At 39.5% G+C, this 27,828-nt stretch overlaps 2 protein-coding genes across 3 annotated transcripts; one reads left to right on the top strand and one right to left on the bottom strand.

The window, feature by feature from the left end:
* The first annotated feature begins 304 nt into the window (after positions 1 to 304).
* On the top strand, positions 305 to 25,861 carry jak2a (Janus kinase 2a). Of its 2 annotated transcripts, XM_026339005.1 has the most exons (25): positions 305 to 718; positions 6,207 to 6,250; positions 6,995 to 7,280; positions 12,606 to 12,729; positions 12,847 to 12,967; positions 13,529 to 13,674; positions 14,421 to 14,715; positions 14,879 to 14,998; positions 16,306 to 16,463; positions 16,722 to 16,833; positions 16,991 to 17,177; positions 17,706 to 17,830; positions 18,817 to 18,951; positions 19,059 to 19,146; positions 19,872 to 19,999; positions 20,126 to 20,264; positions 20,507 to 20,658; positions 21,267 to 21,417; positions 21,549 to 21,679; positions 22,022 to 22,211; positions 22,693 to 22,817; positions 23,042 to 23,214; positions 23,365 to 23,482; positions 23,786 to 23,899; positions 24,061 to 24,195. In XM_026339005.1, exons 3-25 carry the CDS (start codon positions 7,019 to 7,021, stop codon positions 24,166 to 24,168), a joined length of 3,402 nt encoding a protein of 1,133 aa, XP_026194790.1. In that variant the 5' UTR covers positions 305 to 718; positions 6,207 to 6,250; positions 6,995 to 7,018; the 3' UTR covers positions 24,169 to 24,195. The 2 variants fall into 2 exon arrangements, with proteins under 2 accessions (XP_026194790.1, XP_026194791.1); XM_026339006.1 differs by lacking the exon at positions 6,207 to 6,250 and having other exon boundaries at positions 306 to 718; positions 24,061 to 25,861.
* Positions 25,669 to 27,810, bottom strand: rln1 (relaxin 1). Its single transcript, XM_026339007.1, has 2 exons — positions 27,081 to 27,810; positions 25,669 to 26,787 (listed from the first exon to the last, which is right to left on the bottom strand). The coding sequence occupies exons 1-2, from the start codon at positions 27,274 to 27,276 to the stop codon at positions 26,441 to 26,443; spliced, it is 543 nt and encodes a 180-aa protein (XP_026194792.1). The 5' UTR covers positions 27,277 to 27,810; the 3' UTR covers positions 25,669 to 26,440.
* Positions 27,811 to 27,828: the final 18 nt, after the last annotated feature.

The raw sequence follows: 27,828 nt of genomic DNA, 5'->3' as shown, positions 1-27,828 counted from the left end.
ATTGGATGTAGCCTAATGATGCATTTTGTGTAGAGTGGGTTAGATGTGAACATGTCCAACACAACTCTACTGATCACTGAGGTACATTTCCAATCCACAAATCTAAATGATCCAGGCTCGGTGTTTTGTCTCCCTTCAGGCTGCCTGGCATCACCTCAAGGAATAACTTTAACTCAGCGTTGCACAAAATTACTTCCGTGTGAAACACGGAAGAAACAACCCCCCCAGACAGTGTGTGCAGACAGACAGTGTGTGCAGACAGACAGTGTGCAGCTGCAGACAGGCAGTGTGCGGCTGCAGGCAGACAGGCTGCTCCGCCCTCACATCGCTGTCATCTAACGGAGCAGTATCATCTGCTCAGAGCAGGACTGTAGTGGGACAGTGAGGCGGCCCTCGGTGAACTGTCCCCGCTGTGACTCAAGCTTCATATCGAGCACAGGACAATGAACTAGTCTAAAGTTGGCGAGAGGCTGCAGGGAAGCGTCAAAGGCGATAACTTAGGTGGAGGAGACGCGTAAAGACGGACGTGATGGCAAACAACGAGGGAACGGTACTTGTGTTGACAGCTAACGTAAAGCGTTAGGTCTGCGGTTGTAGCTAGCCAAGGCCGGGAGCAGGTCCTGGACCCAGGTGGACTCTGCTGGACTACGAAGACCGAGCGACACGTGTGGATTTAAGAAAAAACCCCCAAAGGCTGCAGCACATTGGAGGAGAACAGGTAGAGTAAGCGAAGTTGTGTGAGTGTCTGAGTGAGTTCCTGATGTTAGCTTAGCAGAGAGTCCATTTGTTTATAGCAGCAGGAACCACACGACAGACTGGGACCTCTGTTGATGTGGTTTAGAGTTTATTACACAGACTGGACACGTTTGTAAAAGTGTGTCACAGTAGATAGAAACCAGAGATTCATGAGCTGAACACTTTCTGTCATTAGGCTCTGAAATGTTAAAGGGAAACACCAATTTCCTTTATGACTCCAGTTTGGGGACATCATGTAGCTTCACATGAAGAGCTTTTAATCTCCCTCTGACCTTTCTATAATAAAATATCCACCTGCTTTTAGCTGTAAAAAAATATCAGATGATGTCACCTGGAGGAGTTATAAAGTTCAGATGATGTCACCTGGAGGAGTTATAAAGTTCAGATGATGTCACCTGGAGGACCTATCCCATATAAACTCCCCAAACTAGCATAATTGTAAGCAACTTAATTTTGGTGGAGTCGCCCTTTAATTTGCTGCTGTGACATTTTTATTTTGTCAAACTAGATCAACAGAAAGTTTACTTTCCTGATAATTGGTTAAAAGTTTTCACCAACACTTTTCTTTATCATATTTCATGATTATGATAGTAAGGTATTATTACAAATAACAAAGCACTGTTATATGGGTTTTTTGTTGGCTGAGGCTGAGGTAAAGTTGAATTGTACATAGACAAGGTTGGTTAATGTAGAAAAGAATCTAAACATTACGAATTATTTTTTAAATATTACCACAGTAATATAAAACCTAACTTTTGTGAGAGTTTTAATGCTCAGTTTCTTTTGAGGATGCTTTGAGCCATGTAGATAATGGGTTAATATGACAGGTAATATTAATATTTAGCATTTTTGGTAGAATCCATTCAACATTGGTGTTTATTACACAAATGGTGTATTAGACTGTGTTAGCCTCAGTGTATCCAATAAACTGGCAACTGGTAGATAATTTTAGTAGTCAGGTTAGTTAATTCCCTTCAGTACAGTCAGTTCATTTCTTCATTTCCAGTTCAAGCCTCTCAATGCTGTGTTTTCTGGTTTTGAGATTGTATGCAATGTAGTTTTGCAATGTTTTAGTCATTTTCAACCAGTTATAGTGATATGGTTTCCCAAGTTGACTGTTTACCGTTTTAGGGGACTACTGGGCTTTGGTGTTAACTTAGCATTTAACACACAAAGGATATACTTAGCGATATACACAGTATATGGCAGACAGTCTGAGTTTGTTAAGTTATTTCTTGAAAAAGCTTAAACACAGATTTAGCAATTTTTATTTTAGGTTGTTACTGGAAGAACAAAAATCAGTGACATAAGCACGTAGACAGTTATGGGGAAAGTACGTTATTCTTTCATCAGGTATCATTTGTAGCACTCTATACATTTTATTTAGGTCATAGACAGAGAACTGCACTGTCAGCTGCTGTAATGGAGAAAAAATTAGTTAGGTTAGTTTAAACTGGAACAACAGCAACAGCAAAGCTATAGCTGCTTGTTTTCCCATACGACATTTTTGTGAAATGATGATTATGTTTACTGCAGTCTTTTATTCATTTATCTTTTGAAGCATGCTGCTTTAGGCAACTTTGCTGACAATTGTCATGGGTGACTGAAAATCCTTACCAGCACATTTCCCAGTTTGCTAGTTTATAATGTTGACCATCTGTCCAACTAGATTCTCCCATTATGTTTCTTTTATGATTTTTTCTATAATGTAGCTTTAATAAATAGCTTTTAAACACAGTAGTGTCTTTTTAACCTACCAGGAGCCAACACACACATACTGTGCATCAGATAATGGAAATTTGCATCCATATTTGTGCTCAGTCTCAAATGATTTTTATTCATCCACTGAACCTTCAGGAATTACACATGGATAGCAGGACATGACATAGTCATTGTTAACAGCTGCCTGAGGTTTTTTTTTCTCTTGTGGAATTCTGGTGGTTTTATGAAGAGAAGCCTCTAAAAAGTGGTATTTTGCTGTGCAGTACTCAACCTAACAGAACAGTACATGAAAATACAGAATCATGTCTACAGTTGTTACTAATAAGCGGCTGCATGTCTGCAATAGTTCAACCAAAAAGTGCAATTTACAGAGTATTGTGCTAATTTGAAATCATTGTTTTACATAGATTGAGTATTCAATAGATAAGTCTTGTGGACCCTTTCGGGGAAGTGTAAAAATGTTGAAACAACCACAGCATTGCATCAGCATAGTGGGAAGTGGTTGAGCAGTACCACCAAGGACAATTTGAACTTTAGACACAACACTGTAATTGTCCTGTTTGCTCAGTGACTAAAGATTACATCCCACCAGTGCTTTTGGTAAGCTTTTGCAGCCTGCTGTTGCCCTTTTTTGATCAATTTCCTTTTAGCATGTCAGAACAGAAGGTAAGGGGAGGCTTTGAAAAAAAAATCTGAGGTACTTTATCTTGCCAAAAGTCAAAAGGGGATTTTCATAAGTAACCTCTTAAAAGACTGATGAGCAATAGCACGTTTACTTTTAGATGGGTGTGTGGTTGCTTGTCAGAATATGACACACACTGAAGTTATTGTTCCGTTGAAACATCTAAGATGAATGAAGAGCAAGTACTCAAGATTAGTAACACAGGAACCTCTCCTGGTTATGATGTTGTTACTAAATGCAAACATTTCCAAACAATTTTGATGACTCCTCCAACCTAAAACAGCCACATACTCCATGGTCTTAATGAACTATTCACATGTTCTGCCTATGCTGTGAAATTGCCTGTAGGTGTAAACATGAGTGTGAATGTTAGACTGGCGACATGCCCAGTGTGTATCCTGCCTTTCGCCTAGTGATGGCTGGGATTGGGTCCAGTTTCCATGACCCCTAACAGGATAAGTTGTTTAGATAATGGATGGATGGACGAACTCTAAAGACTGTTTCAGAAACAACCTCTTCTGCCAGGTATAACAAATCCTTCATATTCATGGTAATGTTCTTGAACAGTGTCTGTTAGATAAGGATTATTATTAGGCACAAAAACTGCTTGGTTAGTTTTAGGAAAAGATTGTGGTTTGGGTTGAAATAAGTACTTCCTTCAGGTTATAGGACCTTTGATGCCATGGTTCATGATTAAGGCTGTCAGGAATAAACTCAACGTTGGTTCAGCTCAGGACGCAAGCTTTATTCCCCTGTGTTTAATGTCAAAAAACATTAAATACAGGGGAATAAAGCTTTTGTGCTCAAACATCCACCCTGACTTCATCCTCATCATCATTATGTTTTAACAGTTATAGGTGTGACAGTTTGCGTCAATAATGCCAGCTTTTTATGAACCCCAGTGTAATTTTATGAGGCCTGAAACAATCATCTGTTTTTCTTTCCACCAAATCATCTGTTCTTAATCATCATACTTAAGCCTTTTTGTGGTGCAGATTTCATTACATAGTGTATATTAAACCTACTGCTTGTGTTTAGCAGTTATTCCCCTAAACCTTGTGAATAGAGAGAGTAGTGCAGTTTCTCTACTCTGAACAGTTTGTCTGCACTGTTGTCTACACCTGGTTAAAACATTTTAATAATTTCATGTTGTGATTATTACAGCTGTTTAAAAATGTGCACCATGGAAATAGGATAAACAGTAACTACCCATTTTTTTTCTGCTGTTGTTTTCTCCTATGTTTTCTAGAGAACTCGGGGTGGGTCAAGAGCTGTTGAGATGAACATGAAGCCACATGAGACTAAATCAAATCACCTACTCTTACGCATATAAATTATGTGATGATGGGTGATGCACGTCATCTTTTTGTAATGCTTTCACTTGTTCACTGAAGAAGTGAAAGCAAAGCAAAGCAAAGGTGCAGTACACAGTCAACAAACTGGAGTAATCTTTGGCAACAGCAGCATTAGTGTTCTGTGGAATCAGTCCAACAGACCAAACCCTATGTTTCAAATTTGTGGAGGACTAAGAAACCCAGTAAATAGTGACATTTGAGATTATGATGCCAGAGATATTTGACATTTTTTTGTGCATAACTTCAACTGATCCAGATTAATCCCATGTTGATTTACATTATGAAATAGATACTGGCATTTTCTGATTTTAGGTAAGAGAGGAAAGGAGCTGCTGCATTTAGTATTTTGTAATGCTGTAGCTAGATGTCAAAGTGGACTACAGTGTATTTGCCAATTCTCTCAATAGCATACCGTATAAATCTTCATGGATCTTTTGACACAATTATGAGACATGTGGGACATAATTTCATAGATGGAATTTATTTTAAACACAACAATCTATGAGACAAAGTCTGTCGGCGATCTCCATTTTAAAGTTAAAGCCTTGGCTTTTAGGAGTTGAGGGGCACACAAATCACAGCCATTAATACAGCCTCAAACTGATTTTGCTGTCCATGGATTTTTTTACTAGGTACCATTAAATGGTAATTGTCGAATATAGTTATAATAAATCTCCAATCTTAATATCATTTAGATATTATTAATAGTTATTTTAATTGTTCAACATGAAGTGTTGAAGGATTAAAGGAAGTCTGCAGTTAATTGGTAAAAGTAAATTTCTAGGGGCCAATTAAAGAGGGGGGCATGAGAAGCCAGTAATGGAGCAGAGCAGCCATAAAAGGCTAAATGTGGCTGAGCTGATAGCTCTGACTTCAACTACCACCAAGACTCTGATAAGACCAAGCAAGGAACTGGTCTAACACTCTGAGTGCCTGCTTAGTGATAAACGTTTTGGGTGTGTAAACACACCGACAAACTGGTGGCAGTGCTTTCCTGTATTCTTAACAAGCCTTCCTCTAACCTTCCTCCACCGAATGTCTTCAGCAAGTAACATCAGTAACATTCAGCTTGACCTGCTTGATACTTTGCACGGTTCTTTGACTACATGTCAGGTTTACTTTTCAGCTCTTGCGTCCCACATAGAACAGCTTCAGCAGTGGAAAGTCTCTTAAGATATGGTTACCAATGCTTGTAATTCAGTTATGTAGTTTGTTATGTAGTGTATCATTAGTTATGCCAAGATTCAATATGTTGCAGAGCAGCAATTTAAAATACTAATGAAGGCTCTGGAATTATCAGTTTATTCCCAAAGTTACATCCATTCATCCATTATCTTAACCGCTTGTCCTCCATCACAGGGCAGAGACAGACAAACATTCATACTCACAATCTTAGAGTCACCAATTAATCTAACATGCATGTCTCATGCCCTGAGAGAACCTGAGCAGACACAGGAAGAACATGCAAACTCCACACAGAAAGTATTTGGCAGATTTCATTACGTAGTGTAAACCTACTGCATTTATAGTTTTTCCACATTAAAATTTGAATACTGTGATGTTCATTTTTCCTTACTATTCATATAAAAATCAAGGATACATTATTTTGTTTTCTCAATAGTTGTAATTATTGTGTCCATACTGTTCTTGCACTTCCTTGACATTGTTTTATTGTTTTTGCTTCTTATCAGCAGATAAAAACACCCTTTTGCGGTAGTGCTATATCATCTCAAGGGTGAGACGCTGTCAACTTTTCACTGTTGTGAAACCTTACTATACTATACTCTACTATACTATAAGTACGGTACATTACATAACATTATTACACACTCACTGGCTATATTATTAGGTAGACCTAAAAAATGTAATTGCAATCCAATACAGCAGTATTGCATTGTAGTTGAGAAACAACTGGAGTGCATTATGTTAAGAGTTGTTTCTAATGTTTTGAACACCCCCCCTTACATAATCAAGGTGCAAAACATTAGAACAGACTGTTATTATAGTGGAATGCAGCATGACTCCACCACCCTCTATGACCTCAATAATAAACATATAGTTAATTTATCATCTCTCTGGCAGTTTCACCAAAGTGAGAAATTATATCTTTGTAAAATTATAAATTATGGCAGAGCTGCAGTATACTATAAAATAATACTTGAGCATTATTATTTTTCTTTGTCACATTTCAAGATAACTTATTCATGCTCAGTGTATATTTCAGAAGACCTCCTACTTTTTTTTTTTCCTCTTCCTCATTACATTTAGTCATTTAGCAGACGCTTTTATCCAAAAAATTAAGGTACATTTGAGGGCTTGCCTTGTCGAAAGTTAAACATATTCACTCTTTTCTCACAACCTGTTAATATTTCTGCAATTGATTTAAGTAAGTGGAATAAAAGGGTTAATGTACAGTTTATGTTGAACCTGTTCTCCCTTTTATTTAGCTTGTTTCACCAATTTCTTTCTCTCCAAACAGGTGAATGTTTGTTTTAAGTGGCACATGGCCTGTATTCTGCTGACAGACATGGACTCACTGACGGCCAGTCCCACAGCACATCCTAATGGCCACCTCCCTGACACTGACCTAGCGGCAGGACTCTGCAACAAGCAAGACATGGAAGCCACCTGTCTCACTGTCCAGCTTTACCACGGGGTGAAGGATGAAGGAGGAAATGGAGCCAGAGGTTTGGAAAATGTGCTCACGTTTCCATCTGGGGAGTATGTAGCAGAGGAACTGTGCATCATTGCGGCAAAAGCGAGTGGTGAGTGACAAGAAGATTTTAGTTCTTATGTCTGTCCACATACAAAATACTGTTTATTAATATGAACTTAATTGTTGAACAGCATCAGTATATTATGGGACTTCCGTGATGGTAAAATATGAAACATGCATAAAATATATTCCAAAACACAGAGGAGATGAAAGACAATATAATCATACTGCAATGGTGGGACAAATTGTTCTTTCTTCACAGCTTAATAGGTACAGTACACATCACTCTCACCTTGAGTAGTTCACTGGTTTGCACATGTGGTTGTTCGTGCGACATTGTGAAGTTGTTGCTGACAAACAATGTCAAATGTGTCAGGCTGCATACACGCTATATCTTTGAAAAGTCTCCAGTGTTACACTTGTATAAAGGGAGGTTTGTTTTGCATAGAAATTGAAATATTAAGGAATGGGTTTAGCCACTTGTTGTACTGCATATATAGTGACACTACAAATGGTAAGTAAGGCAAGGCAGTAGAAAGACAACTGGTAGCGCTTTATAATAACTGCACACTATTGAGCATTAGATAATTGATCATTAATGAAGTATGTAAATGACATTTTTTGCTATAAGCTGACTCACGAATAACATCAAACAGTATTTTTAAGCTGGAGTTTGGACCTTTGGTCTCTTCCTTAAAAAACAGCTTTAGCTCAGACATTCTTAGGAAATCTGGCGGGAATGGCTCTCTTTGATGTCATTCCACAGCATCTCTGTTCAGTTAAGGTCTGGGCTCTGACTGGGCCACTTCAAAAGGCAGAATTAAATATCTCCAAAGCCATTTTGTTGTAGGTTAACTTTTATGTTTGGTGTTTATTGTCCTGCTGCATCACCCAGCTTCTTCTGAGCTTCTCTTTGTTTTGATGCTCCCTCTGCTGTATTTCACTGCTGGAATAATGTTTTCATATCAGTACGGGCTTTTCTTTTTAAGCCATACATAGGGCTGCATACTCCTCCCAAACTATTTTATTTTTGTTTTGACTGTCCACAAGACATTTTTCCAGTAGTGTTATGGAGTGTCGGGGTGGTCTTTGGCAAACTTCACACATGCTGCATTGTTTAGTTAGTGAAGGCTTTCCTTTATGGTTTCCTGCAATGGATACCATGCCTGTTCAATGTTTTTCACATGGTTGACTTATAAACAGAGATGGTAATGAATCATTAAAATATTTAGATGTTACTGTCTGGCTCTTTTCTTACCTCATTGAGCATTCTTTGCTTCTTCGCTGCTTGTAAATAGCACAGCAACAGGCAGTATTTTGAATATTTACAGGCATCTGTACACCAAATGAGGAAATATATTTTCTAAGAATGTTGTTTATCCCTCTAGTATATTTCAGATGCCTGGGAACACTGAACTTATTCTGGTTATATGTGGTGGCCCACCACCTTATTAGGATATTTTAACTCGAATGTGTTTACATAAAGAACACAGAAAAAACAGGGTCCATCTTTGTTCACTTCAGTAAAGTAGCATTGAACCTTAAAAGCTGCTCTAAAGATGCTCCAGTTCACGTTTAATTTTACATAATACCAGCACCTTAGTAATGTGACATTTAACACAGCATTTGACGTGATGGGCAACACGACAGGTAAAATATGCATAATAAGAAACTGGAGGAGAAACAGAAACTTCAGGATGGTTATGGCGTGCAGCTCTGGAGTAAATAGTAGTTACTAAGTTAGAGTTGGAGTAAGATATTAGGTGTAATCATTTACAACCGGCTTGGCTTTCTTGCCAAAAAAACTGACAACCTTCTTCTGCTGCCTTCCTCCAACTATTTGCATGTTGTAGTGGCCCGGTCTTATAATAAAATGTCACCAAAATTTCACATCCTTTCCCCTACAAGGCCTGACGCTGCCTTTGGTCTTTGACACAGACGCAGGGGTGTCCCCACCTCTAACACTACCTCCAGATTAAAGGAGGGTCAATGTGGACTTGTCTGTTTGCTCTTGGCCGGTATGCCGGTAGCTTTTACACAGAACAGTGAGGCTATCTTTAATGGGCAGTGTAAAAGGGGCTAGGAACATTCACCAGGAAACTGCTCCTGTTCTGATGCTCTCTGAAAATTATGTTTTGATAATTTCTCATTTACCTTTCCCATCACTTGTCATGGAGAAGAATCATTTTTGTGTTCAGTATTTATCCATTTCTGTATGTTTATTTTTGTTCAAGTACAAATTCTATTTTGGAAGTAGATCTATGGTGTTTAAGACTAGCTTTTCACCTTCTCTTTCAAGCAAACTCATATCAGGAAGTTGTCAACTATGGGTTTTTTTTTTTGTCTCTGTCATAGCTCTATCTTTCTCTGCCAAGCACTCTCGCTCCATTCCTTCTTGAGCTGATAAGAAACAACCCCTTTCGCTTCTTTTATTAGTGCCTTTTCTGTATCTGCTTGTATTTCCTTTTTCATTGTTTACTTTCTGACTTTTGTCCTTGTTTTTCACCTTTTACCTTCCCCCTATATACCCTACCTAATCTCCTCCATCTGGTCATTCCTGACACATCAGACAAGCCATTCGTGAACAATTTCCGCACTATGGCAGGGAGTATTATCCTGCTGAAGGAAGCCACTGTCATTTTGTTATACTTTTGCAAGAGTTATACATGGTCTTCAGCAATGTTTCGGTAGGTGGTGCATGTCAAAGTAACATCCACATGAATGACAGGACCAAGAGTTTCCCCAGCGGAACATCACCTTGAGAATCACACTGCCTCCTCCTGCTTGCCTCTATCCCATAGTGCACTCCAGTACCATCTTATCCGCAGCTAAACTAGGGTTGTGAACCTTGTTACGTGCATTATGTAAAAGAAAATGTGATTTATCACTCTGACTGATCTGCAGCCATACTGCTTCATACACAGCCAGCTACAATGCAGTATATGTTTTGACCGCCGCCGATCATAGCCAGCATAAAGTTTTTATAGAAGTGCTACAGCACAATGTAGTCTTCTGTGGTATGAGACCATGTGGGCTACTCTTTACACCCCTCAAGCATTAGTAATCGTTGAGCACCCATTACGGTCGTCTTTTACTGGTTATCCTTTCATGGACCACTTCCTAATGACCACTGCATACTGGGAACATTCCACTAGACCTGCTTTTGGAGTTGTTTTGACCCAGTATTCTAAGCATCACAATTTGTCCCATGTCAAAGTTGTCCAGATCCTCATGCTTGCCCATTTTTCTTGCTTTAGAGACATTTAAATTGCAGTGCATTTTTAATAAATAATCCAGGGTTGGGTCTGCCTATAACAACCTTGTTAGTTCTTTGTCTTGACTTCCTCTGTTGTGGTTAAGCAGACTTCCTCTTAAGCAGCGCTCCCATCCTCACACAATTTCTTCACTCTTGTGAGTGCTCTTGTGAGTCTTGCGAGTGGGTTTTGAAGACAGACTAAAGAGTTGTGGGAATGGAAACAAAAACAGATTTGGGTAAAGTGGTAAGAGTCATCCATACTGAGATTGTTGGTCTTTGTCATGTCATGATTATTATTATTATCTTTTCACATAAATAGAATTTCAGGGATATAGACAAACATGCAAAACTGTTCATGGGAAATTTTCATGTAAATGCTAACCCTAACCCCTAATTACTGTGTGTGTGTGTATCAAGTTTAATTTTCACCTTTCATAGACAACATAAATTTAAAGTGTTTCACATCCATATAAAAGCTGTTGACCAGCATTGTAAGATGAACTGGAATTAAATTCACAAATGTCAAATGTGAACCTTGCCTCTGTGGGCTTTCCAAACCACTCTACAATGAACATCTGTCGTCAGGTCGACAGACAGATGTTTGTCCATCGTCCCCTCCCCAAAAAATCCTTTAACAGGGATACAGTCTGTCTTTGTTGATTCAATAAAGCTAGAAAGGGTTACAAAGTGATGTCAAAGACTTTAGAAACTCACCAGTCTACAGTTAGAGAAGCAATCTACAAATGGAGACACTTTGGAACTGTTGCTACTCTACCAAGAAGTGGGCGGCCAGTCAAAATGACCCCAAGAGCACAACAAACACTCATCAATGAGGTAAAGAAGCAAACCCGAGTGACAGCCAAAGATTTGAAGGCATCATTGGAACTGGCTAACACATGTGTTCATGAGTCTACAGTACATAAAACATTGAACAAGCAGGGTGTCTATGGCAGGACACCACAAAGGAAGGTGCTGTTTATGTGGCAATTTGGCCAGTAGCGTTTAAGAAAATGGATGGATGGACATTACTGCACTTTAGGAAAACCACACACGAGACACCAAAGAAAATGACAGAGCTAAAGCAGTTCTGCCTGAAAGAACGGGCTAAAATTCCTCCTAAAAGATGTGGAGAAGATCAGATCACATTTTATGACAAATTAATGCGGTTCACATACTTTTTCTTGCCACTGTATATATATGTACACACATGCATATACACATACCTGCATACATACACAAAAAGGTCGGGCTAAATAGGTAGGTTTTTGATGTGCTTCCAGTAGTTCACAGATCCACAGCTAGACAATTCTATGTTGGAGCATAAGAACAAACAGCTGTCTCACCATGTTGTTTTGTCTTGCAATAGACCTGTGCCAGCAGATTTAAGAGAACATACACTCTTCATACACTGAAATCACACTGTATTAGAAAGATGAGTGCTTTAAAATCAAGTAAAATAATTTTAAAATCAATATGGGAATTGGCACGTAAGATTTTATAATGGGTGTAATGTGTCCAGGTGAGATCTGCTGGTCCTGGTCAGGACTCCAGCAGCAGAGTTCTGGATCAACTATACAGATTTATATTGTATTTGGGCAGACTGGATAAGAGAGCCTTGAAGCAGTCCAGTTTTCTGCATATAAAGACTTCCATTTGCCGCTCTGTGTCACTGTGTAAAAAAGGCTGCATCTGTATGCAATATTTTCTAAGATAATAAAATGCAGATTTGATGAAGATTCTCACATTAGACTTGAAGTTCAAAGAAGACACAGAGTTTTCTTGCTTGTGTGCTGTTGTTTGCAAGCTAGTAAAATGTGCTTCTAAAACTAAAATGTGCAACGTAGTTATTTATTTTAGGAACAGAATAAGTATGCTAGTTTGCTTTCTTTATTATTAATGTGAATTAGTTACAGGAGGTTACTCATTGTTCATGCCTGGTTACAAAGCGAATGTGATCAAATGGAAACAGTCTATGACTGCTGATCAAATTCAATCTATTAAATAGAGTGAGTTTTATGTATAGTGCCTTAATAAAACAGCCTGTACTGTACTATAGTAAACATTTGCATGACTTGACTCAGTCCAAACTGATTAAACAGACTTTGTTTCCTTGTCCAGGAATTGCTCCGGTGTACTGCAGTTTGTTTGGCTTGATGAGGGATAGCGATCGGATATGGTTTCCTCCTAATCACATCTTTAAACTGCAACAGTCGGACAGTGAGAAACTGCTCTTCAGGATCAGGTAACCTGTAATATTTTAGTTTTTTTAGCGTTTTGAAATATTTTCTATTTTTCATGTGTTGTTTTTATGTTTGCAATTCTTTTCTTTTGATTTTCTGTGACTTCCTCTTCTGTCCAGGCACTATTTTCCTGGCTGGTATAACAATGGCAGTTCATTCTATGCTCATCGTTACGGTGTTTCCAAGGGGACAGAGACCCCTGTGATGGATGATTGTGTCATGGCATACCTGTTTTTTCAGGTTAGCATTATTTCAACATTAAGTCAGAGAATTTTTTCTTGCTATGCTTCTCGGCATTGTACATTTAGTCTATTTTAGTTTTTAAACATGTTTTTCTTTAAACTTGCTTTGCTTCCATTGCCACTCCTTCTCTTTCCTACTTTGCTTTTGTCAATACAGTGATAAGCAGCAGTGTTGGGTGGTAGGGGGCTAAATGTAATTGTCTTTCTGACTGCCTGCCAATCTGTCTGTCATGTCAGCCCATTCTTTTAAGTAACTTGAGAAAACAGGAAGTGGGGTTGTAATAGTGTCAAAGAAGCACAAATGAGGAACAAGGCTATGTCAGGGTTCTTCTCACTCTGTTGCTGTGTCTGTGCATTCATGTGTGTTTGTTTGTGTGTGTTTTTAAATAGTTTCTGCTTTTTTTTGTCTTCCTTGCATGCATGTGCAAATGTGACACATGAAGCTCTTCTAGCTGTCTTTTTTATCTCTACAGTATTTAGTATCTGTTTGCCCTCCTCCTCCACATCTAACTACTTTATTCTTCATTTTGTGTTTTCTTTTTCTAATCGCCTTCCCCAGTGGCGTAGTGACTTTCTTAATGGTTGGGTACAAATCCCACTGAGCCATGAGTCCCAGGAAGAGTGTCTGGGCCTGGCAGTGCTGGACATGATGAGGCTTGCAAAAGAGAGTGGTCAGTCACCTGTGGACATCTACAATGATACGAGGTAGGATATTCTGACTCACAATTTTATGACCAATTGGCTGATATGATAATGTAGAATGCCACCAGCTGATCTGTCCTGGCCCATACACCCTCTTCTCATGATGATGAGAAGGGAGAAAGAGAAGGAGAGCAAGGTGCACACAAACTGTATGGTAATTTGTTTGAAAGGAAAAACAAAGAGTCAGGGAAATGCAGGGATATTCAGGGACATACCATGATGTTTTAGGCAGGACTACACAGTAACTACAGGGCTTATTAAATTGAGACTGAAATTGACCACTAGCCAAGGATTGATAACAGGAACAAACCTACCATTTATTGACGTCTACAGAGCCAAATTGTGTCTGTGGGGTTGCAGGCCCTGCAGCCAGCTGAGTTCTTGTTAACTCTGTGGACAGAATATAGTCTCTGGAATCATTTTAGCTGTGTTACCTAGATGAAATAAAATAGAGATATCGAGAAAGAAAGTTCAGGATTAAATGTGGCTCCCAAGAGTTTTGGCTGTCAAGCTCTATGAAATCACACAGCTGTGAGGAGTTAAGGTTAAGCGATCAAACTGGTGGCGATGTCGGGGGAGGCCAATAACAACCACATCAGTTTTATCTGCATTTAGGAGCAGGGGATTATTATTTCACTTGTGCTATCTGGTCTTTCTTTATTTTTGATGACATGTGTTCTTCATTGCCTTCTCATTTTATTCTCTCAACTCCATTTTATCTAACCTCCACCCATGCTCCCACCATGTAGCTACAAGTCCTTTCTGCCAAGATGCATGCGAAGCCGCATCCAAGAATACAACATCTTGACTCGGAAGAGGATCCGCTATCGCTTTAGGAGGTTCATCCAGCAGTTCAGTGAATGCAAGGCCACAGTGTGTAACCTCAAGCTAAAATACCTAATGAGCCTGGAGATGCTGCTGCCCTCCCTGTTCTTAGAGCGCTTCCAAGTGACTGACATCTCAGCACATGAGGTTACCATCATTGTCATGGGCAACAAGGGAATCCAGTGGTCAAAAGGGAAACAAGAGGAGGGAGCAGAGGAGGTGAGGACCAGGAGACTAATTCATTTTACCATGGTAGTGCACTTATACACTACCAGTCTATTCTTCTGTCATGGTTAGTTCTGACCAACAGATGGAGCTGTAGGAGTTGTTTAAATTTGCCAGCAACAGTAACGTGTGTGTTTTGCTCTATTTGTGTCTCCAGGACGTGCAGACATTCTGTGACTTCCCAGAGGTGATTGACATCAGCATCAAACAGGGCCATAAGGAGGGGTCTGTGGAGAGTCGCATAGTTACCCTCACCAGACAGGACAACCAGATCCTGGTATAGCATACGCTACTTCATGCGCTACTATCACTGTTAAATTAAGAATTGTTCTGCTTTGTGGTATTTAGATCTAAATATATCACAAATGATCACAAATTTCCTATGTACAATATCTCATACTAATTTATTAAAACTACTGTTTGGTACATTGATGTACAATGGGGCAAAAAAGTATTTAGTCAGCCACCGATTGTGCAAGTTCTCCCGCTTAAAATGATTGAATGATGATGATGATGATGATGATACACTTCAACTGTGAGAGACAGCATGTGGAAAAAAAATCCAAGAAGTCACATTGTAGAAATTGTAGAAAGAATTTATTTATAAATTCCTGCGTAAAGTATTTGGTCACCTAAAATCAAGATTTCTGGCTTTCACAAACCTGTAACTTTTAAGAAGCTCTTCTGTCTCCCACTCGTTACCTGTATTAATGGCACCTGTTTGAACTAGCTTGGTGTGAATAAATCAACTGTGGGAGCAATTATTAGAAAATGGAAGACATACAAGGTCATTGTTAATCTCCCTCGATCTGGGGCTCCACACAAGATCTCATCCCGTGGGGTCAAACTGATCATGGGATCTACACGGGGGGACCTGGTGAATGACTTGCAGAGAGCTGGGACCAAAGTAACAAAGGTTACCATCAGTAACACACTACGCTGACGTCGAATTCTACAGTGCCAGACGTCTCCCCCTGCTTAAGCCAACACATCTCCAGGCCCGTCTAAAGTTTGCCCGTGACCATGTGGATGATCCAGAGGAGGATTGGGAGAATGTCATGTGGTCAGATGAGACCAAAATAGAAATTTTGGTAAAAACTCAACTCGTCGTGTTTGGAGGAAGAAGAATGGTGAGTTACATCCCAAGAATACCATATCCACTGTGAAGCATGGGGGTGGAAACATCATGCTTGAGTTGAACTTTTGTTATTGACCAAATACTTATTTTACGCAGGAATTTATAAATAAATTCTTTAAAAATCCTCCAATGTGATTTCTTGGATTTTTTTCCACATGCTGTCTCTCACAGCTGAAGTGTACCTATGATGAAAATTACAGACCTCTGTCATCATTTTAAGCGGGAGAACTTGCACAATCAGTGGCTGACTAAATACTTTTTTGCCCCATTGTATTTTGTCTGTCGTCTTTAACTAAATCCAAAATGTATACATGTTGCAGTAATACTAGTTGCATAAACTATGTAGTTTGAAAAGTTATGAATTTAAAGTTCAAAGCAGGTACTCAGTGATTTATTTATATTTATGATTGTCCGTCATCTCTCTATGTCTATGTCTCACCACAAAGGAACTGGAGTTTCATTCTCTCCCAGAGGCCCTGTCATTTGTATCATTAGTTGATGGATATTACAGACTAGTTGCTGATGCCCATCATTACCTGTGTAAAGAAGTGGCTCCACCAAGACTTCTGGAGTGCATTCAGAGTTACTGTCATGGTCCTGTGTCGTAAGTATCTCACATATAGCGCTTTTTACAATTGACATTGTCGCAAAGCAGCTTTAATATATATCCACAGATGCAGCATGTCACATATGCACTTCATGCACACACGCGCACACACACACACACACACACACACACACACACACACACACACACACACACACACACAGATGTTGAACTAAAATCTGTCCAGTTGACACAATGTAGAGATGAGATGGCATGAACACACATACAAACAGACACACTCATTCTGTCTCGCAGGATGGAGTTTACAATAGCTAAGCTGCGTCGCTCTGGTAACCACCAAGGCCTGTACATTCTTCGCTGCAGCCCAAGGGACCATGATAAATACTTTATGTCCTTTGTGGTGGGGGTAAGTAGTTCATCTTGGCACACCATCATTGTAAAGTACATATAACACTTTTAACAGTTTTTGCTGATTGATCACTAAATTTGACCCCATTCATCCCAGCAAAATATATCAGCACAATTTAACTTTATAATTCTTTATTTGGTTATTTGATTTTCAGTATGAAACTATGGTGGACTGTAAGCACTGTCAGATCATGAAGACTGAGTCAGGAGAGTATATTTTGAGTGGTGCCAAGAGGAGTTTTGGCTCACTGAAAGAACTTCTGCACTGCTATCAAAAGGAGGCGCTCTGTACTGATGGTTACACATTTCAGCTGACCAGGTGCTGCCCACCCAGCCCCAAAGGTCAGTGTTACATCACGTGTAATCTTTAATATACAGTATATCAGTATAATGCATTAGATCTTTAACACATTACCTGTTGAGTTTGTTAAAATGTAGTTTTAGATCACAATTTTAATGTATCACTTTTTTCATACTGCATCAGAAGTGTTGCTATCCTTTAATTGATTTTTACCAACACAGCTTCATCATGATATCACTGTGGGAATCTAATGGAGTTAAATCACTCCATGATTTAATAATGACTTTAGCAGATTTCTGGCTGGCAGAGCTCCTTAATCTGAGCAAGGTTCCATGTCTGTAAATGTCAAAAAAACTAAAACAAAAAATAAACCCCATAGTCTTTTATTCATGCTGACATTCATGATTAGGAACGCCAGAATTAACCTAATCTAATTATCTGACAGTCTCACAATTGGTAGCTGCTACTCAAATTTGACATTTAACAGCGCAAAGCTGAAGTGCAGTAACCATCTCGTAGTCGAAATGTGAGTTTAATAAATCCTTGTCGTGGTCTTTACCCTTCTTCAGATAAATCCAACCTGCTGGTGTGCAGGAATAATCAAGGGTCAGAGGTTTGTCTATCTCCCTTGCTTCACAAACACGACATCAGCCAGATGGTGTTCCACAAAATCCGAAAAGAGGACCTCATCATCGTAAGTGTCTTCTTGCATTGTTTTTTTGAGGACGGTTACAGCAGTATCAAGTATATTACTTTGCTAAACACATCTAGATTTACAAAGCTGAACTACCTAAGTGGGTACAGAGCCAACCTAATTATAAAGAAATACTGCATGTAAAGCCAGACAAGAAACAAGCCACAGCCCACTCTAAGCTTGTCACTGTGATTGAATGCACCAAAATGATCATTGAGGACAAGAGGGACTCCTGCAGGGTCAGTCAGGTCATTGCAGTTAACTAAGGACTTCCTCAATTGATCCACCTACAACATCATCAGTAGCAGTCCCCATGGACGAGTGTGACGGCACTGTGTGTGTTCGTGTGACAATGTGTCAGATGTGCTATTACCTTGATGACTGGTCCATTTCCGTCCCAATGTATGTTGTGTTGTTCAATTTCTGTACAATAGGCCTGTCACAGGAAAACCACAGAAGCCATTCCACTAATCAGAGCGTTCAGGGGTTTTCTGTATTGCTACGTAGTCACTCTTGATTTAGCAGGTGCACCTATTGCTTTGTCATGTTCCTATTTGGACTTGAGTACAGCTGTGCTGTGCAGTTAATTAAGAAACCATAGCTTAGATAGGGTTTATCTGGCTGACTCACAACTGAGTCCTGGTTTAAAGTACTCAGTTGGGTGTTTTATCTGTGCTGATTAAAAAGCTGCAAGATTTAGTTAACCAGTGGTGTTAAAATTGAAATAATGAGAATAAAAGATCTGATTCTATTGTGAGATGTGCACATTAGTTACGTTTTCATAAATAGACTGTCTCTGGCAGATATGATCATATTACTGATTAAGCTTAAAAGTGTGCCCTGTTTACATTTATAGCATCTTAGATTACAAAATATTTGTAAGCATTTCGTGAGGGATTGGTTTGGCTCAGATAAAGGTTTTAAAAATGCCTGTTTCCTTTCAAAAAGTCTTTTTTTGTTTAATTTAACATAATGAAATGTTTTAGAACAAGAGTCTAGGCCAAGGAACTTTCACCAAGATCTTCTGTGGTGTGAGGAAGGAGCTGGGAGACTATGGAGAGATACACCAGATCGATGTTGTTGTCAAGATCCTAGACAAGGCTCACCGCAACTTTTCAGAGGTTGGCTTGTTGCTTCTTGTCTTTGCCTCTTTGAAAGGACACATGTTAACTGAATCAAATTCAATTTCTCTAATCTTGTCTCTTTTCCCTAATTTTCTCCCTCGTAGTCATTTTTCGAAGCAGCCAGCATGATGAGCCAGCTCTCTCATAAGCACTTACTCCTTAACTATGGCGTGTGTGTCTGTGGCGATGAGAGTAAGTTCACCAGTGTACAACATGCACAAAAGAAACAATACTGGGCAGAGGTGATCACAAACAAAGGAAACATTAACTGTATTTGCACTACTTAAGTGCAGGAAGAAGCACTGAATCTTTTGTGTAGATGAGAGGGATGTTAAGACCAAAATAAAACAGATTGTTTGTCCATGTTGACAATAAGTGGGTACTGAAACATCCAGGAGGAGTCGATATAAAGAAAGGCAAATATTTCCACACTGGAACAGCTGTGTTCATGTTGAAGGGGCAGAAAATTAGATCACATAAATCATAGGGGAAATAAGGTTTCTGACCTGCTGACCTGCTCTGCTCTGACCTTTCCACTCTGACTGGATTAGGTCTCAGTATCAACAAGTCACTAATGGGCCTCTGCAGGGATCTTTAATCAACCTGCAACTGCCCACACATCTCAGAGCAGCAGCTGTTTGCTGGTCAGTGTGCAGTTCTGAGGTAGAACAACCAGGAAAGAATGTAAGAGGTTTTAGAGGTTATATAACATGCCTGTAGGCCTAGGTTTGTGTCTGTTGTTTGTCTTTACAATATCTCAATCTACTCAAAGCAGTGTATTGCTAATACATGCCAATGTGCACCTAATATTCTTCTCATGAAAAGAACACATGGATGAATAAATTCACAACTTTAGAAGATTTTGAATATGTAATAGTTTGAATTATAAAATAGTCTTGCTCTTATCTCTCTGTCAGACATGATGGTGCAAGAGTATGGTAAATTTGGCTCTCTGGACATCTATCTGAAAAAGAATAAAAGCTCTGTTAACATCACCTGGAAACTAGAAGTGGCCAAACAGCTAGCCTGGGCCATGCACTACCTGGTAAGACTGTCCATACACGCAAACACAGCTACACATACTGTTTTATGTCAGACAACAAATGGAATGGAAGAGGAATACATTAACACCAAACTCATTTATGTTTTCTCTTTTTAAATCTGCACACAGGAGGACAAGAACCTCTGTCATGGAAACGTGTGTGCCAAGAATGTTCTTTTAATCAGAGAGGAGGACTGGAAGACAGGCAGCCTGCCCTTCATTAAGCTCAGTGACCCTGGAATCAGCATCACTGTGCTGCCCAGAGAAGGTGAGATACACGTCTTCATGTACTGACCTGATGTGGGTAGACTTGTAACTCACACCTCTGTGAGTCCATGTGGGAATAATGTTCTCAAATATGTTCTCAAATAGCTTTTGTGGTGTGATTGTCTCAGTTGCTGACAGTGTTTTGTCAGCCTAACTTCATTTGGCCTCTCTTTCTTCCATTTCATTCATATACAGTATCATCTCCTATAAGCGTTTCTTTTTTCCTTTCTTTCTCTCCCTCAGTGCTGGTGGAGCGTATCCCATGGGTTCCCCCTGAGTGCATTGAAAATCCCCAAAACCTGAGTTTAGCCACAGACAAGTGGGCCTTTGGGACCACCCTGTGGGAGATTTGTAGTGGCGGAGAAAAACCACTCAGCACTCTGGACTGCTCCAAGGTCACAACACCAGAGAGACCATTGATATGATTGACTTACTGAGAATGATCTGTATTAAAATATGAGGTCAACATTTAGGGAAAGGTTGAGTTAGGTGTAATCTTTAAGTTACTGCTGGTTTCCTGGCTGACTCCTTAACCTTATTCCACAACAAGCGTTGCCCTGTTTCTTTAAATGCAGACATTGGGTCCCATGCAAGAGAATCATATTCATATATTCATATTCTTGTCTTAAATTTTTCCTACCATTATGTGTGGGTCTTTTTTGTACTAGTGTTTCACATCAGATACTTCAGTCTCTCTTAACTGCAAAATCTTGTAATTACTTGTTTCAAAATGATTAGTGCCACCTCTTCACGAGAAACTTTGCGCCCATGAGATCTGATCATTCACATAATCAGTGCACCCAAAATCGACCACTTTGAGAAAAACTGGTAAATGCCGTACATTCTCTTAAATCTCTCTCAAATGTGGAATTTAAGAACAAATCTGTTCATATAAGTGGTTCTTGCATGAGGGTCCAGTGTATCTTTTCTCCTCTAGCACCTAAACCATTTTCAGCCCAAGTTGAAAACAAGCAGGTGCTGACTTTTCCTTTTTTGTTTTCAGAAAAACCTCTTCTATGAGGACAGACACCAGCTGCCAGCTCCCAAATGGACAGAACTGGCCAATCTGATTAACAGCTGCATGGACTACGAGCCTTTATATCGACCGTCCTTCAGAGCAATTATCAGAGATCTCAACAGCCTCTTCACACCAGGTAGGAAAACAAAAAGAGACAAACATGCAAACTTTCACATCTGGTAGTTAGATCTACAAATAATGTGGATATCCTCTGCACCACACCCACACTGTCTGTGCATGCATAAAATCCATCTTGTTCTATTGCAGACTATGAGCTGCTGGTGGAGAGTGACATGGTGCCCAACAGAAGAGGCTTCACCTTCCCATGGGCCTCCGAGAACCAGGAGCCTGCCCAGTTTGAGGAGCGGCACCTAATCTTTCTCAAACAGCTGGGAAAAGTGAGGAACACACATACATACATACATACCATAAATAATTTCATTTTCTAAAATATGAAAAATCGTTAAAGCAAACAGATAAAGCACAACTAATGAGCAGTTACCACTGTCATCACAGATATTCTCATGATATTTTCTGCCTGGTCATTGCTATTTGATATGAAAGAACAGAATTTTAAATAACTTGTGTTATGATAATTCTTCTTCTAATCACTGTAATCATCCTAGTTGATGGACCAGATTATATTTTATGTTATGGAACATAAAAAAGCCAATTTAACCAGAAATTAAGCTTGTTAATTTATCACTTAAGTCTGTTCTCTCTCTGACTCCACTCTGAAGGGAAACTTTGGCAGTGTGGAGATGTGCAGGTATGACCCCCTGCAAGACAGCACAGGAGAGGTGGTAGCAGTGAAGAAACTTCAGCACAGCACAGCAGAACACCTCAGGGACTTTGAGCGGGAAATCGAGATCCTCAAATCCCTCCAGCATGAGAACATTGTCAAATACAAAGGAGTATGCTATAGTGCAGGTATGAGGACATCATCTGATGTCTATATGGTCAGAAATGGAAATTATAATTAATATACAGTTTGTTTTACTCTGTATGTTTTGTCAACCTTAATTTCTACATTAGAAACAAACAAATATTAATCCAGTGAGTGTAGCAGATAACAGAAAATGCAAACAATAATAATAGGACAATCTCATTTCTTTGTTTCCCTTGTTAGGATTCAAATAACTACAGCTCTAGGAGGGATTCAGTTTTTTGCTTTCCCTCAGTGAGAGAGCAACCTTTCCTGTCGCTTATTCAGCCTACGCCAGTTTCTTGATTTAATATTACCACCCTTGAACATTTTGTTATACAAAATAATGTCTTGACAGTCTCCACATTTGTTGCCTAGGGCACCCACGAAACAAATAGATCTACATTTTCTCAGAAATGCCACTGGACTGCTCAGACATCATATTTTCTCTTTTAATATACGTATTGCACTCCTGACTTTCTGCAGGACGAAGGAACCTGCGGCTGATTATGGAATACCTCCCCTATGGCAGCTTGAGAGATTATCTCATCAAACACAAGGACCACTTTGACTCCAAAAAACTGTTGCTCTATGCGTCACAGATTTGCAAGGTAACAGTGCATGAATATGTATGTAAAGAGGTATTAGAAGGAAAAGGTCCGTGCATTTGCTGTACGTTAAACACGGTGTACAGCAAGTGCTCTATTATTCAATATACTGAATAATTATTGAACTGAATAATTATTATTATTCAGTATTTTGAATAATATAGAACATAGCACTTACTTTTGGAAGAGACTACTATATGTATAATTTCTAAATCCTCTTTTCCCAGGGTATGGACTATCTTGCCACAAAGCGTTACATCCACAGAGACCTGGCCACTAGAAACATTCTGGTGGAGAGTGAGATGAGGGTGAAAATTGGTGATTTCGGGCTGACCAAAGTGCTGCCGCAGGACAAAGAGTACTACACTGTCAGAGAGCCGGGGGAAAGCCCCATCTTTTGGTGAGGATGACACATTGCACGTGTTAGTGGTTCAACAAGCATGTTGATTTTCCTCGGGTGAAATTTGGTCATATTTTTCACTGGCATTGCTACAGTTGTGGTAAATATCGGATATAGGACTAGTGTGGACACAGTTTTGATGTTTTCCAGGTATGCTCCTGAGTCGCTGACTGAGAGCAAGTTCTCTGTAGCATCAGACGTTTGGAGTTTTGGAGTTGTCCTCTATGAACTCTTCACATACAGTGACAAGAACTGCAGTCCACCAGCGGTAACTCATGCCTTCGCTCTAATTGTTCCTTTACTGTCATTTAACTATGTTCCTAATCTACCCCTAATTATTTTGTCACCTGTTGGACTCACTCAATCGAGCAACAAATCAATGGCCAGTGGAATTAGTTTGTCGTGTTGTGAAAGGAATCAGTTGAATGAGCACTCTGCTCTGTTGTATATGCAATGTACTCAAAAACAGGAAACGCTCTGTTTCAATTTTTAGGACAATTTTAATTGTGAAAAATGTTACTAGAGTGTAATTAATAAAATTAAATAAATTAAAATTTCCTTTCTTTTCAAGGTGTTTATGGACAAGATGGGAAATGAAAAGCAGGGCCAGATGATTGTCTACCATCTGATTGACCTGCTGAAACAGGGATACAGGCTACCTGCTCCTGATAATTGTCCAAAGGAGGTCAGTCTTTCTATACATACAATAAAAGAAAATGTTTTATCACAGTTTATGTCTTAATCTAAAATTAGTGCACAGGCATTCTAGCAGCTCTGCGAGCTCAATGCCTAAAGCTAAAACAATCTAATAGCTTTGTTTTTCTGTGTTGTTTTTTGTTTCCTTAGATTCACAAGATTATGACAGAGTGTTGGAGCGGTGACCCAAGCATGCGGCCTACGTTCAAGACATTAATCCACAGTGTGGAGGCTGTACGAGACATCAAGGACGGATGAGGAGCATTGATCCCTGAACCTCTGACCTTTAGGTGTTTCTGAACTCTTGGGAGTTGTTCGCAACGCTTCTTAACAGAGCAATTTCTGTGATGCCACATGAAGTATACAAAGTGATGAGCACACTACATTGGACTCAAACAAGCGATCATTTCTGATGCCTTTAAGAACATTTCAGTATGAGAAATAAGTTATTTTCTTATGTCCCACGTGTTTTACAGATATGATAATACTTCTTAAACCTTAACTTTGTTTTGAATGTTATAGCCTTAAAATCAGTCAGTACCAGAATGAAGAAATCCTCAACAAGCAAAACATTTTTATGTGCATATTTTATCGGTTTACAGATATTGTTGTAAAATAAGTAGCAATTCATTTCGCTTACCCAAACAAACCATGGCATTCATAGCAGGCTGTAAATGACTGAATTAAAAAACTTCACTGTGCGAAATCCACATGACCTGAACCTCACTGCACTGTTGTGTGCCTGTACTTTTAAGGAATGACTAGAAATGAGCAGCTTTTCTCCTGATGGCCAGACAGACTGTTACTTAATTCTCTTTGAGACTGATAAAGGACAGTCCCTACGTGTAAAGCAGCAGGCTTTGAGCACTATGAAGAGCTCTACAAGCGATTTTGAGGAAGATTTCTACTGTTACAGTGGAGTTCTCACTGTTTTCACTAATCGAAGTGAACGTAACCACAGGAAAAATAGGGGCTCCCTTTTTTTAAGTGATGGTATTTTGCTATGATTACACCAGATTTCTATAATACAGAAGTCAGACTTAACACAGTTTACTTGCTTACATGATGTCATGCAATGTGGAAACAACGAAATATATCAGACACACAGCAATAACTACTCTTTGAGAACAGTAGTGTCGTATCATGGCTTTGCACAGTATCATTCTTGTTTCAAAGGAAACCAGCATGGGAATTACTAAAGGGTAAATGTATATTTTCTAAAGAGTTTGTCTTGTAATTGTTTGGATTGTTGCAAAATATTGTTTCATTTATTATGTTTTGCCTTTTGTTCACGTCATTATTACAGATCTCATCTTGAATGTGTGTATTTGGTGTAAATTGCATTACACTGTTAACCATGACATATCGTAAAGGGGATTTTATTATATGAATGTATAAAACTTTACATGCCAGATGCTAAAGACTGAAGTAGGAAGATCGACAGAACCACATTTTTGGAACAGCAGTTTCAAACGTCATTCTCCAAGGTTTTTTTCATGCCGTACATGCGCAGGTGTAAAATACCGATTGGCCTCTCACATCACTAAGAAGAAACTGTAAAGAGCAATTCTTCTGTCACCCTACAAAAAGTAAGTCACATCCCCAAAGCTCTTATGATCTACGTTTAATCTTGTTTTGCATTTATCATTTTTCTTTTTTTTTTTTTTTTTTACTGAAGGTCTATTATTAAGATGTTAGTTGCTGTGTAACAGCTAATTATTTGTTTCCTTTTAACAGATTAAGCTGGTGTTTTTTTTGTTTTTTTTTGTTGCACTTATTTCATTTACTGTTTGTTGTGGCTTGAAATTTTGTGTGGTTTTGTCATATGATGAGCAAATGCAGCTGCCTTCAATACATGTATGTGTAGATAGATGTAAATATGGACATGTGGATATGTAGCATGTGCCAGGTGTGCATAGATTTTTATTAAAACATACTGTAGTACCGTGAACATGAGCATTTTTGTTTTGTATAATACCTTGTTTCTAAATTTAGACCAAGTATTTAGTTGTGTTCATAGTGTTAAACATGTCGTCATAAAGAAAGAACTCGTTTTTTGCGGTTGTGTCCTCAGGGTGTCGATGCTGATGATCAGGCAGGTGTAATGTTATAAAATGAGGCCAGTGAATGTGTGATATTAGTCTGTGTTAGTGTGACTAGTTTAGTCTGAAGGTCTGCACTTGAGAACATAGATGGTGCTTATTGCTCCACTTTCTTTTCATGCATACAGAAAACATGGTGGACAACATATGATACGGCTCAAGATTTCATATTTACATAGTTTTTACAATTTATTGTCAACAATGCTGAAAGGGCAATAAACAGTACAGCTTTATTAACAAAATACCGAATGAAGGCAAGAAAGAAAATGTGGCGAAGACATGACGTTGTGGTGATGTGATGATCTAATACAGTTATTACTCTTACTGGATTGTATATTCTGGGCAGGAAGATAAGTGGGAATATCTAACTATACCATTAAACGCCCCCTCTACCATCCCTGTTCTTGTCCACCCCTCTCCTTCCTGCTTCAGCACAAGCGTCCAATGTCATTTTTGGTACAGCCCTGGTTGCAGCACATCCCTGCTACACCCAGAGAAAAGTTCCTCTTCTTCTTGCTCGGTATGGGCCAGTCAGCAGTGGCTGGATTGCCATCTTGCTCGCCTAAAACCGTCGACAACTTCTTCTCCAGTGGGACTGGGTCACTCAACGACTGGTGCTGCCTTTCTTCAACATAAAGAGCCAGGAGGTCTGCCAGGGAGTAAGAGGAGGCAGTGCGGAGGGGAAGGTGGCCGTCTGCGAGCTCTGCCCCACGCTGCCAGGTGTGCTGGTTGTTGTCTACTGTTTCATCACTGGGGGAAGTCCACTGGAAAGGCTCTGGAGAAGAAAAAAGAAAAATCAGCTGCCTGACTTAAACGTGTCACCTCATAAAGCCCTGTGACAATCTAACCTTACAGCATAAGAATTACAAAAGCAAGTGACATTTCTTCATCGTTTTCTCTTCTGTCATCTTAAGTAACTAAAAACAAATCGGTTCCTCCCACCATATCTGAGCTGCACCAGAATAAAAAAAGAGATGCATCAACATTTCAATGCTATTTGAAACCTATCAGCATACATTAATTTGCACAATTTAAGAATGAATTGAAAGTGTGGTAAGGTCAACTCACCTAAATCTCCCTCTGTGGATCGTTTCCACCGGGAGCCTCCGCAGGTGAAAATGACTGCTCTAATGAACTCTCTCCCGCACAGTTTCACCCCATAGTCCCTTGGAACCATCAGTCTGCTCATTACATCAGCCTGCACACAGTTACATATACCACCGACACACACCACAGCCACAGCAAGAGTCACTCTCCAGAGCATTTTCACTCTTCCTGAAACTAACCGAACGAGCCGCCTGCACAGGTGGGTCAGCCGAGTTCCACCTCAAATCTGATGCGTGCACTCAAGAGTTTCCTTCTTGTTGTTTTCTGTTGCAGCCTGCTCAAGTTGTAAAGGATGCTTTTGTCGGTCTGCTACGAGTTGTAGAGCAGCCTCAGTCTCCTCTTCCTGTTCTCCCTTGGTCAGGGGATGCAAGCTTTTATACTCCTAGTCACTAGTTCACTCATCAACCTATGCGTTCAAACCCCGAGCCTCTCTTCCTTCCTCCCTCCCCCTCCCTCTCTCCCAGAGACACACATAACCACACGTCATGTAGATTGATGGCAATGACGTACTTTGAGTTATTCCTTTGTTGTTGTAATATTAAAGGAATATTTTTTTATGAAGTGTGACTGTGCACCAATTACTTACATATTAAACCCGCTCGGAAGCCGACATGTTGCAGAGGCAACATGTTGGGAACTAAACTATACAACATCTCGAACACTGAAATTAAGAAATTAAGGTTAGGTAAAGTGTCCAACTCTCTAAAAC

This window comes from Anabas testudineus, chromosome 22, assembly GCF_900324465.2.
Source record: "Anabas testudineus chromosome 22, fAnaTes1.2, whole genome shotgun sequence".
NCBI classification, from domain to species: Eukaryota; Metazoa; Chordata; class Actinopteri; order Anabantiformes; family Anabantidae; genus Anabas; species Anabas testudineus.
The sequence above is the reverse complement of the archived record's forward strand: the minus strand, read 5'-3'. Positions and strand labels throughout refer to the sequence as shown.

Bases quoted from the DNA above. Each gene is read 5' to 3' on its own strand.
- rln1 (XM_026339007.1), bottom strand. From the start codon at position 27,276: ATGCTCTGGAGAGTGACTCTTGCTGTGGCTGTGGTGTGTGTCGGTGGT. The intron at 26,788-27,080 runs GTGAGTTGACCT...TTTCTTCTCCAG, and splicing joins ATCCACAGAGGGAGATTTAG to AGCCTTTCCAGTGGACTTCC.
- jak2a (XM_026339006.1), top strand. From the start codon at position 7,019: ATGGCCTGTATTCTGCTGACAGACATGGACTCACTGACGGCCAGTCCC. The intron at 14,716-14,878 runs GTGAGGACCAGG...TTGTGTCTCCAG, and splicing joins AAGAGGAGGGAGCAGAGGAG to GACGTGCAGACATTCTGTGA. The intron at 17,178-17,705 runs GTCAGTGTTACA...ACCCTTCTTCAG, and splicing joins CTGCCCACCCAGCCCCAAAG to ATAAATCCAACCTGCTGGTG.